Source organism: Mastomys coucha, unplaced genomic scaffold (genome assembly GCF_008632895.1).
Source record: "Mastomys coucha isolate ucsf_1 unplaced genomic scaffold, UCSF_Mcou_1 pScaffold20, whole genome shotgun sequence".
Taxonomy (NCBI): Eukaryota; Metazoa; Chordata; class Mammalia; order Rodentia; family Muridae; genus Mastomys; species Mastomys coucha.
Genome location: NW_022196903.1, coordinates 40,575,747 through 40,589,220, shown reverse-complemented (window position 1 = coordinate 40,589,220; position 13,474 = coordinate 40,575,747). Strand labels below are relative to the sequence as shown.

Sequence of the window (13,474 nt, the reverse complement as noted above, 5' to 3'; positions counted from 1 at the left end):
ACAAAAAAAAAAACAAAAAAACACCTGTTTCCTACTTCCTCTCCCTGCTCACCACCCCATCCTCTCCTGCTTACTGGCCCTGGCATTCCCCTATACTGAGGCATAGAAACTTCACAGGGCCAAGGGCCTCTCCTCCCATTGATGACCAACTTGGCCATCCTGTTATACATATGCTGCTGGAGCCATGAGTCCCACCATGTGTACTCTTTGGTTGGTGGTTTAGTCCCTGGGAGCTCTGAGGGTACTAGGTAGTTCATATTGTTGTTCGTCCTAAGGAGCTGCAAACTCTTCAGCTCCTTGGGTCCTTTCTCTAGCTCCTTCATTGGGGACCCTCTGCTCAGTTCAATGGATGGCTGTGAGCCTCTACAACTGTATTAGTTTGGTACTGTGAGCTACTCAGGAGACAGCTATATCAGGCTTCTGTCATCTATCACTTGCTGGCATCCACAATAGTATCTGGATTTGATGATTGAATATGGGAAGGATTCCCAGGTGGAGAAGACTCTGCATTATCCTTCCTTCAATCTCTGCTCTATAGTTAGTCTGTACAACTCCTTCCATGGGTATTTTGTTCTCCCTTTTAAGAAGGAATGAAGTATCCACACTTTGGTATTCCTTCTTGAATACCAATTGAGTTTCTTGTGGTTTGTGGGCTGTACTTTGTGTATTCTGACATTCTGGACTAATATCCACTTATCAGAGAGTGCATGCCATGTGTGTTCTTTTGTGACTGAGTTACCTCACTCAGGATGATATTCTCCAGATCCATCCATTTCTCATAAATTTATGGTTTTTAAATAGTTGAGTAGTACTTCATTGTGTAGATGTAGCACATTTTCTGTATCCATTCCTCTGTTGAGGGACATCTGGGTTGTTTTCAGTTTCTGGCTATTATAAATAAGGCTGCTAAGAACATAGTGGAGCATGTGTCCTTATTACACGTTGGAAAATCTTCTGAGTATATGCCCAGGAGTAGTATAGCTGGGTCCTCTGGTAGCAATATGTCCAATTTTTGGAGGAACTGCCAAACTGATTTCCAAGTGGTTGTACCAGCTTGCAATCCCACCAGCAATGAAGGAGTGTTCCTCTTTCTCCACAACTTTGCTAGCATCTACTGTCATCTGAGATTTTTATCCTAGCCATTCTGACTGGTGGGAGGTAGAATCTCAGGATTATTTTGATTTGTATTTCCCTGTTGAATAAGGATGTTGAACATTTCTTTAGGTGCTTCTCAGCCATTCAGTATTCCTCCGTTGTGAATTCTTTGTTTAGTTCTGTACCCCATTTTTTAATCGGGTTATTTGTTTCTGTGGAGTTTAACTTCTTGAGTTCTTTGTATATATTGGATATTGGCCCTCTATCAGATACAGGATTTGTAAAGATCTTTTCCCAATTTGTTGGTTACCATTTTGTCACAGACTTAGAAAGAGCAATTTGCAACTTCATCTAGTATAACAAAAGACCCAGGATAGCCAAAACTATTCTCAACAGTAAAGGAACCTTTGGTGGAATCACCATTCTGGACCTTAATTGTACTACAGAGCAATTGTGATAAAAACTTCATGGTATTGGTACAGTGACAGGCAGCTATATCAATGGAATAGAATTGAAGACCCAGAAATGAACCCACAAACCTATGGTCACTTGATCTTTGACAAAGGTCTAAAACTATCCAGTGGAAAAAAGACAGCATTTTCAACAAATGGTGCTGGCTCAGCTGGCAGTTAGCATGTAGAAGAATGCAAATCGATTCGTTCCTATCTCCTTGTACAAAGCTCAAGTCCAAGTGGATCAAGGATCTCCACATAAAACCAGATACACTGAAACTAATAGAAAAGAAAGTGGGGAAGTTCCTCAAGCACATAGGCACAGGGGAAAATTTCCTGAACAGAACATCAAGAGCTTATGCTCTAAGATCAAGAATTGACAAGTGAGACCTCATAAAATTGCAAAGTGAATTTTAGTCTTAATTATATCCTCCAGTTTGAAGGCATGGAGGCTGATTCTAATTCTTCTTTCTCATAGGAGGCCTTGTAATACTGGAAATGATGTACATTTCTTTTAATCAGTATGTTTTGCCTATCAAATTGTAGAGTCTAAGGGACACCTGTAGATCTCTGAGATTTTGCATTTCTAACAGAGACATGGCTGTTACACACAGCTGATACCTAGATCGAAGGTTACCTTCTGTGCCTATAACTCTTGTATGTATTATTTCACTGTCCTTATATATGAACATATCTATATTCTACACAACTGAGTAAAAGTGGATAGAAAATAAAGGAGGAATCCCTTCTCCCCACTCATTGTGTTAGATCATGTTCCTCAAATTTGTAACACCAGCAATGGGGGGGGGGTGGCCAGTGTGATCTACATAAGAAGACCCTGTCTCAAAAACTCAAAAACAAACAAACACCAATAGAATCCCCCTGTTAGTCTCTCTCTCTCTCTCTCTCTCTCTCTCTCTCTCTCTCTCTCTCTCTCTCTCTTTCTCTCTTTTCTCTCACACATAAACCTAATTTGGGTTTTATTTACCTTGCACCTTTCAATTAGCCCAAGAAGACATGAATGTATACTATGGACTAAAATGGTTTTATCTATTTTCTTGTAGTAGCAAAGCTAACAATCATGGCTTGATTAAAGTAAACACAACAGAAACATCTTGGTTACATTTTCCTTTACATCTAACAAAATGACAGAACCTAAACATGACGTCTAGACATGTTTTGTATGGCAATAGGTAGGACCCAGGGTAGCAATTTTTAGACTATGATTTGAGTGGCATTTTAAACTATTTTCCAGCTACAGTTTGAGTTATTTTTCACTTCAGGCTGACAAGCAAAGCTCTAACACAAGCATATAGAAGAATGTCATTCTAAATCCAAATCCAAACAGTTTATTTTCAAATTTCAAGGCCACATCTAAGGTCTTATAGTAGGTTAATGAATATGAAGATCTCAATGTTATAAAATTCAGAGCAATTGGATAGCCAATATGTGTTCCTTTGTTCTAAGATGTTACATAGATAATTAATCTAAAACCATTAGATTTTAACTTCATTAATGTAAATACTCCTTGGGTAAACAGGGTAAATACTACAATTAGTTCCATTTACAAATAAGAAATATCATGCAGATACTAAAAACTATACAAAATAGCAAATTTGTGAATGTATATAGCCGACATTACCTGGGAAGCCAGAGTAATCTGTTTGAACCAAGTACTTGCCCTGGCCTGCTTCTTCCAAGCCTTCTGTCCACTGAAACAAGGTCTACTGTGTTCTGTATTGTCTCATTCCTATGTATTTACAATATTATTTCTTTAACTTCCACAAAGTTGCCAATTAAGTATCTCAAGTAAAAAATATTATTATTTTATTAAAAATCTTTGTAGATAACTATCAATATTATAAACATTTATATTTATTTGAATCTCAAACCTAATATTAATCTTTTGACAAGAAAAACTTGAATCCATATTATGTGATTCCAATATGAAACAATTTAAGAATGTACATATTCTTGATAAGAATTATTTAAAATATTTATTTTCATTATTTTTAGTTATGTGTATGTTGGGGAGAGTGTGCATATGAGCAATGGTTCTCATAGAAATCAGAGCCATTAGGAACCCCACACCCCAGATCTGGAGTTAAAGATGATTATGATAGGTCTTTGAAAATTAACTCAGGTACTCTGAAAGATCCAAATACATTTTTACCTATGAGCTATCTGTCCAGACCAAGGCATCTTTGCTTCAGAATTTCAAGTAATTAAGTGTACTTTAAAGATTATGAAGATAATTCCATATATATTTACCCTATAGATAAAAATTTCACTGGACTATAAAGAATAATACCTTATATATTTAACTGTCAATGAGAAGCGGCTTACAATTATGTTACCTTTCTTTGTTGAACAATGCATGCCAACATATTCAAATTTAAAATAACATTACTTCTATATTCTATGTTCTAAATTTTGAAAAAATTGATATGTAGCCATATTTGTTAGAAAGGTGCTATGATGAAGAGATATTGGGCAGGTTCCATTTGAAGTAAGAAGTAACCATGACCATGTGCAAAGATGTTTACTATATAAATATAAGAAAGAAGAGTGACCAAACCCAGCCTAGAAGCATTTTAGTGTATATATCAAAGGATCTGAATATCTATTAGACTTATTTAAATTCATGAAATTTAAAAGTATCAGCCAGTCAAAAAGAGGCATAAATAGGAAAATCTATTTCACAAAACTTAGGAAAAGGTTTTGAATTAATCTTGGAGTCCATTTTATCTTACATATTTACTTGAGATTTTTACTAACTTATGTCAAATATGATTTTAAAAAAACATATTTAATGAAATAGTTCTTATTTGTTTTATTGCTCAGTAAATGATACAATTATTTCAAATATACCTGCTTGGTCTTTCTCCCAAGTACCTGATAGCACCAACATATTTGTATGTATAAATCAGCAGGAGAATAATCAGCTACCCATGAAGAAAATTGCATTAGTAAACTGGTTGGTGAGAACACAAGGTCTACCCAAGAGCACGTTTTTCATCTTTTGCCTTATAGGCAAAAAAACAAAAATAAAACAAAACCCTATTCTAAGCACACTATTGAAGTGTGGAACAGAAGCATGCATGGTGTGCATTTCTAATAAGAACAGATTTTTAAATGATTTGGAAAATTAGTGCAACTGCTATGACAAATGGTTGAAAAGATAGGACAAAATCATCCACTCATTTTTAAATGCTGTCCTCTTACATGGCTCATTGCACGCAAAGCCATCATTATGATAACAAATAATCTGTTACAAGCACTACACTGGCTTTTGGCTCAGAGTAAGGGCTCTGATCCCTATGTCCCTGGCCAGGCCTACAGTGTGCCAGCCACTGATATATTTGGGGCACTCTCGTCCTAGTGTTTATTTGGAAACCATATCAGAAACTGAGTTATAGTCTACCTCCTGTGTTAAGTCACGTTTACTTTATTGGCAATATTGTTGGGTATTTTAAGTCATGCATGAAAATAAAGCAAGGTAAATTGAATGTGCAGAGGACAAAGGGAACAGAAATATTTGAGGTGCTCATCACTGCAGACATGATGTGTAAATTGCTTTTACACTGGGTAAAGTGTGTTTCTAAACTGTTATAGCCTGCTGAATTTGCTCACTTACATAGTTGCAACTTAACATCCTGGTTGTTTCTCTAATTTCCAAATTAGGAATTTCAGTCCCAGAGGAGTGTTGAATCTTTCAGAATATGAAAGCAATGAATGAGTCAAGATGCTTCATTCAGACATTTGACACCACAGATAAGTATCCCTTATTAATCAACATGTTACAGCCCCATCAAAAAAAGTAGTTTAGATACTTTCATTATGTGTTAGAATCTATTAGAGAATACAGTTATTGATTTGACGTACCCAAATCAAAATATTTGATTTGACATTTCCAAAAGCAAAAATTTCCCACAAATATCTGTCTGTGTTCCAAATGTTTATGATGCTTGTAATTTTGTTGAAAGAGTGAAACTTCATAAGTACAGGTGTGGCTTTTTGTGCTGAAATTATGTAAATAAGTGACAGAGTTTCAAGTTTTAAGTGTCTAATTAATATACAATTTGATATGTTAGATAATGGAAGCATATATATTCACATATTCTTGTTGAGAATCTTTATAATTTAAATTTGATAATACAATTCTCCACAGTAGGAATCCCCAAGTACATGCAGTGTTAATTAATTTCGTCTGACACCTGCTGACTATTACCAAAAGAGGTCAAATCACTTTTAAAAGTGATTAGGAATGTGTACATATTTTCTTGTACTTAAGAAAATAAAATCTTACAGAGGAAAAATACTGTGTCCATATTACACTGGTAAATTTAGAACATAAATCTTATAAGATATAAAAATTTGACTGGGAATGCTTATTTTGTGTAATATTGAATGACTTTTGGTAGGAAATTGTTATATAAATATTTTTTCCTCAAAATATAGGAAATCTTGAAAAAACTACTGAAAATTGTTCAAATTTGAGTTGTGAAACTATATAAACTCAATGAAGGAGATCAATATTTACCTATCTGAATGTTGTCATTTACATTGTAAAGGGATACTACATAGAAGAATATGTCCTTGTCAGTCAGAACACAGGACTCTATAATTTAAATGTTATCAGAGAGGATTGGAAGATTTGGCTAGTTAGGCACATTTAGAAGCTCACATTCTTGCATATCAAATATTTGGATAGGCCATTTTAAGAATCACTTCAAGCTCCATTTTTATCCAAATATTCTTGACCTTAAAAATATATGAACTGTTTATACTTCTCACTTACATAATTTGTTGTTCCTTTTGTTTAATTGATAAATATTTGTCAATAGCTATTGTTCTTTAATTTCAGTATTTTAAACAATTTCACATAAGATCCCTTGCCTGGATCACTCTTCCCCGCCAACCTCACTACTACTCCTGCTCACCCTGCCCTCCTCAGTTAATCTGTCTCACATTCTTATCTACTACTGCTGTTTTTTGGACCACCACGATTAACCATGTCCTTCTGTGTGATAATGGACTACATCTTAGAGCCTTGTGTGCCCAGCACACTGATGTTGATAAGGCTAGTGTCATGTGGACCCAGTGGGGGTAACTTCACTTGATTTGAGTTAATGATTATACTATTGAGAATGGCTTTTTTTTTTTGCATTTTTATGTTTTCTTTTCTCATTCTTACATACAGTACAAATGATAGTTGAATCACTCAAAATATTTACATAGTCTTCAAATAATAGTCTTTTTATTGTTTAAGCCATTTCCTTAACAATTATAGGAACAATAGCCACTCGCATTTAAAAAATATATATATATATATTCTACAGATATAACAGAAAGAATTTATACCTTGCCATCCATTCTCCTTAAGTTGTGATCATAATAGGTAAGTTTAAGAAATGAAAGTTCCAAACCATATCAATACTGAAGTCTTGTGTCTACCTGAAAATTTCATCTTGTAAAGTTCTGTGAACCGAAAGACTGGTCAACTTTGTTTAAACTTTCTTTAAAGTCAAAATTACATGATATTAAGTAGTAATAGCTTATAACAAAATCTAATATTTATTTATCATCATTACTAAGCTTAAGCCTATATATATTTTGTCTATATTATAAAGGTTAAAATTCCATTGATTAATGTTTAAGGTATAGCTGCAAAATCTTCAGACTGTTAGAAGTGAATGAATTTTCATTTGTCACCACTCTTAGTATTTCTGTCATGGGTTATTAGACTCATTATGTGAAATGCTTACTGGCACTTAAACATATCTCACAATATTTATATTACACCTTACACTTGTTGGTAATTTTACAGTTTCATGATTGATTAGATCATACAGAATCTTCTGGAAATCAACACTCATTACTCATCATTCATCACTATGCTAATTTTAATGAGAAATATGAAAGGAAGGAGATAAAGCTAATAACTGAAAGGTAGAAGATCACAGAAGTACATGCCTCACCACCATCAGCAGAGGCAGAGAACTTTGTACACACCCAGCCTTCCTTCTCCACATGGGCTGTTTAACAGAGGGTTCTCCCGGGAGCGATCATTCTTGTTATTAATATTTATCACCAGAAGAGTCCAAATTATCTTGGATAATCTTACTCTTCAAACATATCTTAATTCAATCATGTTGTGACTATCCTTAATTGTCAACCACTATCAAAGGAAATCAAGGCTCTAATCACTGCATTTCCCCAGTCCTCTTTAATATGGTCTTAATGCATATACAAGGAGATAAGTACAGCCTTTTGTTCTGTCTATGGTTGAAAATCACCTTTCTATAACTTATGACTGAGGCTTTGTGTTATCTTCAGCAAGTAATGAAAACTTCTCATTGAAGGGATCTTTTTTACTCTTACTCCAATGTGTTTCCTATATGTAACATATTTCAATATATAGGCTTTATTGATAAATAGCTATGGCTTGAAATGAGTTATTTCTGCAATCCTTCTTGGAAGGACATGTTTCTTATTTGATAGAGGTTAATTCTTATTTTCCATTATTGTTTCATCATTGGCCACTCCCATGGAAATGACGGTTAAATCTAGAAAATTCTCAACTGCAGAAACTTACAAGAACAATTTAGTCTTTAAAAAATACATATTTCTAAAAAATGAGCCTTGTTAAGGTGAAATAACCCACTTCTCCAGCTAATACCATGGGAATCAAAAACTGAAATTGAGCCCTATACATTTTCCTTCTTTTTGTTTAACACTAATGATTTTAATTGAATTGTATTGTAGATTTTAAAATATATAATTAAATAAACTAAAACAGCTCATGTATAATTTAGTGGTAAATGATTCATTGAAATATGATATTTGATTGAATGTACAAATTTATAATTAGTTGAGACATTTTCAGAGTGTGTGGTCAAATTTTATGTATTTTGACCACAGGATAATAGAAACTGCATGCTGATATCTAAGGATGGCTAAAATACATTTGGATTTTCTCTGAACACGATCTTGATTTTGTTGGTATAGGTGTGAATGACATTTTTATAAAGTAAAACTTCTTCCAGTGATTTAACTGTTTTCCCAAGACAGAGACCTATTGGGCTAGTACTAGATGTACATTGCAACCTGAGAAAATGGACCTCAATAAGCAAAAGTAAATTTATTAATGACCTGGTTAATTAGTAATCTTCTAATAGTTTTCATAAATACGTATTTTCAGCTGTGAATAGGCCATGTGAGTTCTATCTCAGTTTCACGTGTTTTCCATTCAGTTGTGCATCGTTACATTTCCAATAGTGACTCACCCAGATATTGCCATCTTGATGATAGGGTTTCCAGTTTCTCCCTGTGTCACTGTAGAGCATTCGGTATTGTGTCACCCAATCAGAACTGCTGTATCTTCCTTGGGTTGCAATGGAACTAATCTGCTTCCGATTGCCAAAGTCAACTTGAAGCCATTGATAGTGGTCACTGTCTGATGGAGACCATCCCCCAGCACCTGGAGTGGGCAGAGGCAAAGGGGAAAATGGATGTTTAAAACTGAACTCTTACAATTAAAAATAGATTATTCCACATATCTTAATTGGCCTTGTCAGTGCTGTATTTCACAGATGTATTATGAAGTGTCCTTTATAGATGCCATTGGGACTTCAACTAATATTCTTCCAGCTGAGCAACATTGATTCTTTAACCTCTTTATGGTGTAATTATGTGCTCATTTTCTCCTGAGCAAATGTCTTCATAATTCCTCAATTAGATCTTATTAGTACATGTCAAAGTCTAATTGACTGAGGGTTGATCAATTTACCATGAATTCTTCTGTTAAAACCATAAGGAAAAAAGATGTAGTTATGCTTTTTCATTCCCTCATGTGAGGTTTTATCTTTCAGTAAATTATAAATGAAACAAAATCAAATTATATACAACTTTCAAATATATTTTCCTTTAAAAAATTCAGAGTTAAAGCTTGTTGATGCCCTGTTTCTAAATTGTGTATTTTAGGTTTGGACCTATGAGAGGTGCGTTATGTTGGAAATGTGCCACTCTTGATTAGTAAAGGATAGTGTTACTTGATAACCAATGCTTATAAAAATTATTTGAGGCAGTAGAAAAAATTAAATATTATTGGTAAAAATATGACACTTGGTCAGAAAATACTAAGAAAAGAGAATTTTAACAAGTCAAGTAGAATTAACAGAAATTAAAGAGATTCAAATTCTAGTCATATCTGTGATTACTTACAAGTAAGTAACAGAAACCATGTCAAAGTCCTGGGTGTTTAGAGAAACTAAAGAGAATAATTAATTGAACAAAAACATTTAATAAACCATTCAATCTAAAACATATCAAATATGTTTGCCATTTTAAAAATAAAGGATTTAAAAAATAGTAATCTAATTTACTCTCTAAAGATGGCCAGGGGTACAGTACAATTTCAAAAGTGTTTACTTGGAATATATATTGCTTTGAATGATGGGAGAACAGCTTTCTAAGCAACTGAAAAATAAGATACATGATAACTGTTTTGAAGACTGGAATTTTGATCCACATAAGAGGATGAATAAATGAGGTGAGCCATGATAGTTTCCAGATTTGGGCATGATTCTTCCCAGGTCATGGATTGAGAAGAAGGTTCAAAGAGAGTAGAAAAGTGTCCCTAGAGCAGAGGCAGGAAAGAGTTCAAAGCTACTGAGGAATCTAGAAACTGCAGAACAGAGTCTCTTAAAAGAAGTGGCTTTATAGAAAAAAGTCATTGAAAATTTGCTCTGAGCACTTAAGATGTCTGGATGGTAGGTCAAACATATGTTTTCAGGGCAAGACTCCATAGGATTAGATAAATAAATTTCTGAGATGAACATTCAGTTATTGCACAGGAATGATGAACTTAATTACAGAACAGGTCAGACTCACAGTTCTTATAGATCAATATTGATCATCCCGTAGCAATTCAAAAAAGGCCATCCATTCAAAGAAGAGATGGCATAGTTCATTGTTGTTAATGATGATGGTGACGATGGTGATGATGAAATAAGAGCTAGTCATTATACACAAGTTAATCTAACAGATAAACTCCTTGCTCAAGCATAAATCAACTCTAGGTCAAAGCAGGCCATAACAATTCAAAAGTTCAAAAGCAATCACATGCAAAATATCCACTATAAATACAAAACATTAGATTTTTGGAGTAGCAGGAAAATAGGAGTGACTGTCAGAGTAAAATCACTATGCAGAAACAGATCTCAAAATAACACATATAATGATAATGGTCAGGCTAACACTTTAATTTATTTCTTAAGAATTAATATTGCTGTTTTAATGAAAACACATAAATATTAAGGAAGTGAGCACAAAAATTTAGTGGAAGAAGCAACATAAAAATAACATAATGGAAACTTTAGAACTTAAAATTATCCTGAGATTAGAAATTATTTCTCTGGCTTAATAGAATATTTGACACTCCTACACTTTGGATTCTAAAGGTTCTCCAAAGATTCTTGTGTTTGAAGCCTTTGCTCTGTCTATGTCAGTAGTAGTCCTGATTGATATGTTAAGAGTTAGGAGTAACTGGGAGATATATTGGTCATTGGTGGCATACCTTGAAGAGGATACTAGGACAATCATCATTTTCTCCTCTTTGTCACCCAGTTATCATAATATGAATATCTTTGTTTCACAATAAGATCAAACCATATGAGCCATTATAGACCTCAGATAACAAGTCCAGATAATCATGGACTGAGATCCTTAAAACTGTGATCTTAGAAGGACTTCTTATAGGTTGATTGTTTCAGGCAGATTTTATGATCATGACTAACACATAACTGAGAAAAATATCAGTGAACTAGAACACATGTTCATATCCTCCTACCTAAATGAAGCTCAAAGATGGGAAAAATTGCTTAAGGGATGACAATCCAGATGGGGCAATGTATATGTGAAAAAAATAGTTTTTGATAATTAAGAGTTTATCGATTCCAAGTAAAATAAACACAAATAAAAACATACAAATTCACTGCATTATTACTTCTAGGAATGAATTTTAAAGATAAAATCTGCAACATACTTAAAGGGTAGAAGACTTTCATCAGAAACAATACAAGTTAAAAAGCCAAGGAGCCAGGTACTGCCTGAGAGAAAGAGGCAGGTCTTAATGTGATCTTTCTACACTGATCAAAGACAGCCTTTAAAAACAAAATAACACCGCAATATCTATTTTAAAAGCTGAGAGAATTGACTAGCTATCTGTTTATATTATGAAAAAGATAAAATATGTAGCTTCTGGGTTATTATTTTTGCTATTAGAATGTCTATGAATATGAACAAAAAGGCTAGGGATGGTTTAATGTATCAATAAATATTAAATATTTTATACTTTTTTTAAAGATAAGAGTGCTTAATAGAATAACTTTGAATTATGGCATTTATAATATATGAAGAAGTAAAATATGGGGCTATAGTATCAGCAAAGATGAGAGACTAAACTCAGAGAGCACTAAATTCTGTACTTCACACGTTGAATAATTGACAGTATCTAATATTTGGGTCAGGTGCCTATTCCATTAAAGGTTGAATAGTGAATATTCTAGTCTGTGCTTGCTCTGCCATTCCTCTTACAATTATTGAATTTTATTTTAATATGACAATCTTACACATTATGGAAAAATAGTGTGACTATGTTCCATTAAATATGTGTTTGTAGTCAGAATTTTGACCAGTAGTGAGTCTCCTTAGTGCTATCTATCTGCTTCAGAGGAAAGCAGTTTTGATGAGAGGTGAAAGTTGCACTTATCTAGTGAGAATTGGAATTTAGAATAGAGTTAGAGACTGTACATTGCAGTTATGTACAGCTGATTTAAACTGCTGTAAATGGTCGATATGACATCTAACCCCAAGTTGTCAGCTCTAAACTTGCATACATGAGAGCAACACTAAATCACTAGGGAGTCTCTCTCTCTCTCTCTCTCTCTCTCTCTCTCTCTCTCTCTCTCTCTCTCTCTCTTTCTCTCTCTCTCTCTCTCTCTGTGTGAGTGTGTGTGTGTGCATGTGTGTGTGCATATATGTAATCTATCATAACTTTTTTTTGAATCCTAATCTCCTTCCTTCAGACTTTCAGGCAGAATTTTACCAGAGTGATCTTTCTAAAACATAGTCTATGTCTCATCCATTTATCCATTTAACTTTACATTGAGATGCCACTTTCCAGAGTTTAGTCATCACTCGCAGTAGACACACCAGAATATAGCATCTACACATGTCCTTCCTCAATTTAACTAGGCAAATTTTTATTCAAGTATCACGTCGCCCACTTAACATGGTTTCACATAGAGTGATTGATGTGTGGACCCCTCTAGGCTTTCCCTTATGACAAGGAGCTCACTTGCTTAGTTTTTGGGAACCCTGCAGCAGACAATATTTGGGGGGAAATTGCTCTTCAGGAACTTCTTGAAGAGAACATACAGAAAACATTTCCCAAGTTTATGTCCCTTCCTTGGACAATTGAATGATGTGATAGCTTTTCCTGTTTTACTGGGCCCATCAAGGGCTAAGACCTGCTCGGACTTATTGAAGCTCTGATTTGATATTCAAATCTTAGAGCTCTTTGGAGGATTGGTAAGTAACTTTTTTTGGTTTGTTCTTTATAAATACTTTTTTAATACATAATATGTTATATATTTATTATACATTACATATTACATATGGTATATTACACATTATATATTACATATATGTTTTACTGTTTGGAATGAGTCCATCTTCATTCCCTTTCTCTGAATTTCTTCACTATCTACTTAACCACTCCCTCTCTAACGCTCTCTCTTTTTTACTTACTTATTTATTTATTTATTTATTTATTATTAAATATTTTCTTTATTTACATGTCATACAGTATCTCCTTTTCCAGTTTCCCCTTCGAAAAAAGAAAAAAAAAAGACAAAAACAAA

General features: G+C 33.9%; 1 protein-coding gene across 1 annotated transcript in view; it reads right to left on the bottom strand.

Moving 5' to 3' along the window:
- Cntnap2 (contactin associated protein 2) overlaps nucleotides 1-13,474 on the bottom strand; it is a 2,139,844-nt gene that overhangs the window by 1,497,548 nt on the left and 628,822 nt on the right. The window contains exon 3 of the mRNA XM_031381709.1: nucleotides 8,837-9,030. Within this exon, the coding sequence (XP_031237569.1) occupies nucleotides 8,837-9,030 (194 nt within the window). The remainder of the gene's footprint in view (nucleotides 1-8,836; nucleotides 9,031-13,474) is intronic.